At 46.0% G+C, this 6,789-nt stretch overlaps 1 protein-coding gene across 1 annotated transcript; it reads right to left on the bottom strand.

Moving 5' to 3' along the window:
• On the bottom strand, window positions 5,355-6,434 carry LOC109234838 (centrosomal protein of 63 kDa-like). Its single transcript, XM_019400887.1, has 3 exons — window positions 6,303-6,434; window positions 6,040-6,231; window positions 5,355-5,966 (listed from the first exon to the last, which is right to left on the bottom strand). Exons 1-3 carry the CDS (start codon window positions 6,432-6,434, stop codon window positions 5,355-5,357), a joined length of 936 nt encoding a protein of 311 aa, XP_019256432.1.

Here is a 6,789-nt window from a genome sequence, read left to right as displayed (position 1 = left end):
TCCCAGTCAACGTGGCCGGAACCATACGAGACACCAAATTTCATGTCATCGAAAGTGACATGAGGTATAATGCTTTGCTTGGAAGGCCGTGGATCCATAGCATGAGGGCGGTGCCATCGACCCTTCATCGAATGATGAAGTTCCCAATAGAGGATGGCGTGAAAACAGTATATGGAGAGCAGCATACAGCTAAGGAGATGTTTGCAGTACACAACTTGGCACCGGTATCGATACCATCCACATTGGAAAAGTCAAAAGACAAACAGGTGGACAAATAGCAATCACAGCCCATACCTCGGTTGAGCCCGAGGGACAGGTGATCGATGAACAGGTGGTCGAGGACGAAGAAGAAGATTTCCTCATCCCCCGAGCCTTCGCTGCCCCCGAGGAATCGCATGCGACGAAGTCCACGATCGAAGAACTCGAGCAGGCCATATTGATCGAGCATCTTCAAGAACGAAAGGTATACGTGGGGACGGGGTTAACCCCCAAACTCAGGAAAAAACTCATTCAATTTCTTATCGATAACATTGATCGCTTCGCCTAGTCCCATTAGATATGACAGGGATCCCACCGGAGATAACTACCCATCGACTAAGTGTCGATCCCAGATTTAAACCGGTGAAGCAAAAGAGGAGACCTCAGTCCGAGGAAAAGCATGCATTCATCAAAGAAGAGGTAACCAAACTTCTCAAGATAGGATCCACTAGGGAAGTAAAATATCCCGAATGGCTTGCTAACGTAGTGGTAGTCCCTAAAAAGGGTAATAAACTTAGAATGTGTGTGGACTACAAAGATTTGAACAAAGCATGCCCTAAAGATTCTTTCCCATTGCCCAACATTGATCATTTGATCGATGCTATGGCCAGCCATGAGATCCTTACTTTTGTCGATGCCTACTCCAGGTACAACCAAATTCAAATGAACCCGGAGGACCAGGAAAAGACTTCGTTCATCACGAAGTATGGTATGTAATGTTATAATGTAATGCCCTTCGGGCTAAAAAATGCAGGAGCCACATATCAACTCCTAGTTAATAAGATTTTCGAACATCAAATAGGCAAATCCATGGAAATTTATATTGATGACATGCTGGTTAAGTCCCTGCACGCAGAGGAGCATTTGACCCATTTGCAGGTGACGTTCGATATCCTAAGAAAGTACAATATGAAGCTCAACCCCAAGAAATGCGCTTTTGGAGTCGGCTCGGGCAAGTACTTGGGCTTCATGGTGTCGAACAGGGGTATCGAGATCAACCCCGATAAAATCAAAGCCATCGAGGAAATCACCATAGTGAACAATGTGAAAGTCGTGCAGCGGCTGATCGGACGGATAGCTGCCCTAGGCCAATTTATCTCGAGGTCATCAGATCGGAGCCATCATTTCTTTTCCCTACTCAAGAAGAAGAACAATTTTGCATGGACTCCGGAGTGCCAACAAGCCTTGGAAGAATTAAAACGGTATCTCTCGAGCCCACCCCTGCTCCATACTCCGAAGGAGGATGAAACACTCTACTTGTATTTAGCCATGTCCGAGGTGGCGGTAAGTGGCGTGTTGGTTCAAAAAAAGCAAAGGTACGCAATTTCATGTCTATTATGTGAGCCGGACCCTAGGAGATGTTGAAACCAGGTGCCCACATTTGGAAAAGTTAGCTCTTGCATTAATAAGCACATCTAGGAAATTAAAACCATATTTTCAATGCCATCCTATATGTGTATTAACTACGTACCCACTTCAAAGTGTCTTGCATAAGCCCGAAATATCGGGCAGATTGGCCAAATGGGACATCAAACTTGGAGGGTATGATATCGAATATCAGCCTCGAACGACTATCAAGTCTCATATTTTGGCAGACTTCGTGACCGATTTCGCACCTTCCCTCGTACCCGAAGTAGAAAAGGAACTCTTGCTAAAAACGGGTATGTCATCGAGGGTATGGACCCTCTTCACAGACGGTGCCTGAAATGTGAAAGGATCCAGGCTCGACATCATTTTAAAACCGCCCACGGGCAGTGTCATTAGGCAATCTATCAAAACTTCTAAATTGACTAACAATGAGGTCGAGTATGAGTCCATGATTGCAGGTCTCGAACTAGCCTAGGGCCTTGGAGCAGAGGTCATCAAGGCAAAGTGTGACTCCCTTTTGGTAGACAAACTTCAAGTGACATTGCACCGCTTCAAGGAATGAACACTGGACCATGTACCTCGAGAACAGGATAGCGAGGCTGATGCACTTGCAAACTTGGGGTCACCGGTCGAAGAAGATGATATTGTCCCGGGGGCTGTCGTCCAACTATCGAGGTCGGTGGTCGAAGAAGGCCATGCATAAATTAATTTAACAAGTTTAACGCGGGATTGGAGGAATTAGTACATCGACTACTTGAAGCATAGGAAGCTCCCCACGGACTCAAAAGAGTCGAGAACACTTCGAGCCAAAGCAGCTCGATTCTCACTCGATGAAAATGGAACGTTGTATAGAAGAACCTTCGATGGACCACTGGAAGTGTGCTTGGGACCCGGGGACACCGATTATGTATTACGAGAAATCCACGAGGGCACTTGTGGGAACCATTCTGGTGTCGACTCTTTGGTTTGCAAGGTGATCAGAGGGGTATTATTGGGATATCATAGAAAAGGATACCAAGGAGTTCGTTCGAAGGTGTGATAAATGCCAAAGATTTGCACCGATGATCCATCAACCCGGTGAACAACTCCATTCGGTCCTATCCCCATGTCCATTCATGAAATGGGGGATGGACATCGTCGGCCCCCTACCAACGGCGCCAGGTAAAGCTAAATTTGTTTTGTTTATGACTAACTACTTCTCAAAATGGGTAGAAGCGCAGGCCTTTGAGAAGACAAGAGAAAAAGAAGTCATCGACTTCATATGGGACCACATCATATGTCGGTTCGGGATACCTACCGAAATAGCATGTGACAATGGGAAACAATTCATCGGCAGCAAAGTAACAAAATTCCTCGAGGACCATAAAATCAAAAGGATTCTATCAGTGCCTTACCACCCAAGTGCAAATGGTCAGGCCGAGTCCATAAACAAAACCATCATTCGAAACTTAAAGAAAAGGTTAGATGACGCAAAGGGGAAATGGAGAGAAGTATTGCCCGAGGTGCTATGGGCATATCGAACGACGTCAAAGTAGAGCATGGAGGAGACCCCGTTTTCTTTGGCATACGGGTCCGAAGCATTGATCCCAGTCGAAGTCGAGGACCCTAGCATCAGGTTTCAGCATGCCACCGAGGACTCAAATCATGAAGCTATGAACACTTCTCTCGAACTACTAGATGAAAAACGTGAGGCCGCATTAATTCGAATTGCCGTGCAAAAAAAAGGATCGAAAGGTATTACAACAGAAGGACGGACCTTCGATATTTTGGAGTCGGGGACTTAGTCCTAAGGAAAGTCACTCTCAACACTCAAGACCCAAACGAAGGAAAACTAGGCCCTAATTGGGAAGGACCGTACCATGTCCTCGGAGTCGTAGGGAAAGGATCCTACAAACTTAGCACAATGGAAGGCGAGCAACTACCAAACAGTTGGAATGTATCGTTGCTCAAACGCTATTACTGCTGAGGTATGACCTTCTCCCCTTTTCCATTTGTATTTAAAACTAACTCCTTGCAGGTGTTCGATTGGAAACATCGAGGCACATTTCAGCTCGAAGACCTTGGGTTTTAAAGCATGCGTTGCACTCTTTTTCTCTTAGATCGGGTTTTATCCCAAATGGGTTTTACCGGCAAGGTTTTTAACGAGGCAACACCTATATGCTACCTAAGGAATATTCAACAAGTATTCAAGGCTTCTTTTCAATCAATCTCGAACACTGGGGGCATCACCCGCGGAGGATGCATTCTCGAAGAAAGCAATTCATGCCAAGGAGGGCCTCGATAGGGGAATGTTGTAATGGGCCAAACGGTCAAATGAACCGTGTCCATGTAGAATAGTCGAGACCCCAGCGGGAAAACATGTACGCATGTATCAATTATTTGAAAAAAGCATTCTTATTATATCAAAACACTTTGTGCCTCAAAGAAGTCTACTATTTTCACATTTAACGGCTCAAGGGCCAAAACTCCGAATGCACCAGAATACTCGGCGACTTTCATCGACAATCGACAAATCGAGTCATCGAGCACTCAAAGTTATAGGACCTCAAAGAGGCACACTCGAACTTATAAGACCTCAAAGAGGCACACTCGAACTTATAAGACCTCAAAGAAGCACACTCGAACTTATAAGACCTCAAAGAGGCACACTCGAACTTATAAGACCTCAAAGAGGCACACTCAAGCTCACAAGACCTCAAAGAGGCATCCCCTCGATATTAAGGCCAAGGCCATTACACTGGGGGACTTAAGGCTACGGCCATATCTACGGTCATATGAAAAGGCTACGGACGAAATAATGCGGCTCGGAGACGTCCGACTTTCGCCATAAAACTAAAAGGCCTTCATATACTTTGAAAAAACCGGTTAAATCAGGCTACCCTCGGCAAAAGCAAATTATAAGGGGCTTCGATATAATCAGCTCTCGAATAATGCGAAGGCTTCAATAACATCAACCTTCAAAAAAACCTCAAGAGGTATTCAATTAACGTTGCATATGAAATTACAAACGAGGTTCCAATCAATCGAACCTTCGGAAAACCCAAACGGGTACAAAAAACACATGCTAAGGCATACAAAATTTTCACACTGTCTTTTAGCCGAAAAGAGGGAAAAATTATAGCCATTTTGGAGGCCGAATCGCCCCAACTTAAAGAGCCTAAGGTCCAATATAAAAAAAACCTAAGGGCTAACTTTATTTCGAGTTCGAGCAAGTACTCACTCGACCATCAAGCCCAAGGGCTACCCGAGTTTGAGAAAATTCTCACTCGAGGACTATCCACGAAGCCTAAGGGCTAACTTTATTTCGAGTTCGAGTAAGTACCCACTCGACCACTAAGCCCAAGGGCTATCCGAGCTCGAGAAAATTCTAACTCGGGGACTATCCACGAAGTCTAAGGGATAACTTTGTGTCAGATCCAAGACCTCGTTCTCATTCAACTCTGGCCCAAGGGTTGCGTCATTACAAGATCGATCTAAGCTCGAGAATTACCTAAGACCTCAAGAGGCATCATGTTAATCAGTAAAGAACCTAAGGGTTCATTGTGTTCTAAGTTCGAACCAACACTCAGGCTGATAATTTGGGTTGTACAAGCGAATTTTCTATAAATAAAGGAAAATGAGATTCGTCACAAACCAAGGTCGAAACAAAAGTTCCTCTGTATTCACAAAGCACATTTACAAAACTCCCCCATGGAGCCCTTACATAAATTAAAGATTTTAAAGAGGACCTAGTCTATTATCGGGGTCACTCGCTCGGAGGCAACATCCATCGGAACTACAACTTCAGTGGTCTGACCTTCGGCAACCTGATATTCGGGGGCCTCTTCCTCCTCGGGGACTTCGTCTTCGTCCTCCCCACTCTCGGAGTCGCTGACAGAATCTTCATCAGTAGAGAGCAATGCAGCTGCCTCTTTTTCCAAAGCCTTCACCTTCTCAATTTCTGTAGAGAGGTCAAAGCCTTTGGCATGCACTTCCTCGAGAGTTTTCTTTCGAGATTCCAGCCGAGCATTATTGACGGTGCAGGATAACTTAAGCTCAGTTGTAGCTAATATCTCTCTAACCCGAGCATTGGCAGCTGCAGCATCGGTTCGATATGAAGACATGAACGCATCGGCTTCGGACTTAACATTAGACAACTCAGCGGCCATCTCAGTATGAAGTTCCATAAATTTATGACCCTCCTCCTTTGCACTCCGAAGCTGGCTTTCGGTCGAGGCTAGCTGTTCCTGAAGACTGTCTTTTTCGGAGGCCAAGCGATCCATACTTTGCTTCCACCCAAGGGTTACAGCCTCTTTGGTCTTAAGCTCCTCCTGAAGTTGCTCCACCAGGTCGGCCTTCTCCTAGAACTGCAAAGGTGGAACATTAGACGCCAAAACAAACAAGTACAAAATGCACCCACAAAGGCTATATTACCTTTTCAATGAGCTCGGACCGCTCTTGGGAAGCTTTCGTCGAACTTGCTCGAAGATCATTCAGTTCACCCTCTCTTTTGGCATAGAGATCCTTGAGTCCGTCTATCTCTGACATAAGGTTCTTGAGCTCGTCTTCACATCGGGCAAGCTCAACTCGACACTTGGAAAAAGCTTGATGGAAGAGCATCGCAGACTAAACACAAAGGAAGGAGGTCGGAAAAGCAAGAACCTAACTCTAAATGTAGTTATCAAGTTAAAGTTTACCCGCTTTTGAAGCTTCTCTGCCTCTTCAAGGATGAACGAGGCATCAAGGTCGGGGCCCTTCTCGATCCCGGCAAGGCATTCGCCGAAAATGTCATTTTCCCCATGGGATGTTCCCACATCAGGAGTCTTCATATCTTGGGAATCCTGTATTTGCCCCTCAAAAAATGATGGGCCTGGTGGAGAGTCATTCACGTCAATCACCCCGAGCGGCTCAACGGGGACTTCTCCCGCCTTCGAGGAACCTCAGGGCTGGGTTCTCTGAGTTCATCGACTAAGTGCCCTTCAGGACGGGGCGCTTTCTTGCCACTAGTCGGTTCAAGAAACTTGCTCGAGCTCCCCCCAGGAAATTCCTCAGCTTGAGGTTGAACTGCTTCGGTGGCCTCCGGCTCAGCAGCCTTTGAAGGATCGATGCCTCCTCCTCCTCGAGTTATTAACGGGCGAGCATCTTCGTCCACAGCCTCATCTCTCTCTTCGTCCTCAGCACGAA

Source organism: Nicotiana attenuata, chromosome 11 (genome assembly GCF_001879085.1).
Source record: "Nicotiana attenuata strain UT chromosome 11, NIATTr2, whole genome shotgun sequence".
NCBI lineage: Eukaryota > Viridiplantae > Streptophyta > Magnoliopsida > Solanales > Solanaceae > Nicotiana > Nicotiana attenuata.
Note: the sequence above shows the minus strand (reverse complement) of the source record. Positions and strands in the feature narration are given on the sequence as shown.

Excerpts from the sequence above, each read along its gene's own strand:
- LOC109234838 (XM_019400887.1), bottom strand. The coding sequence starts at position 6,434 with ATGAAGACTCCTGATGTGGGAACATCCCATGGGGAAAATGACATTTTC. Across the intron at positions 6,232-6,302 it reads CAGAGAAGCTTCAAAAGCGG|TCTGCGATGCTCTTCCATCA; the intron begins GTAAACTTTAAC and ends CTTTGTGTTTAG. Across the intron at positions 5,967-6,039 it reads GGTCCGAGCTCATTGAAAAG|GAGAAGGCCGACCTGGTGGA; the intron begins GTAATATAGCCT and ends TTGCAGTTCTAG.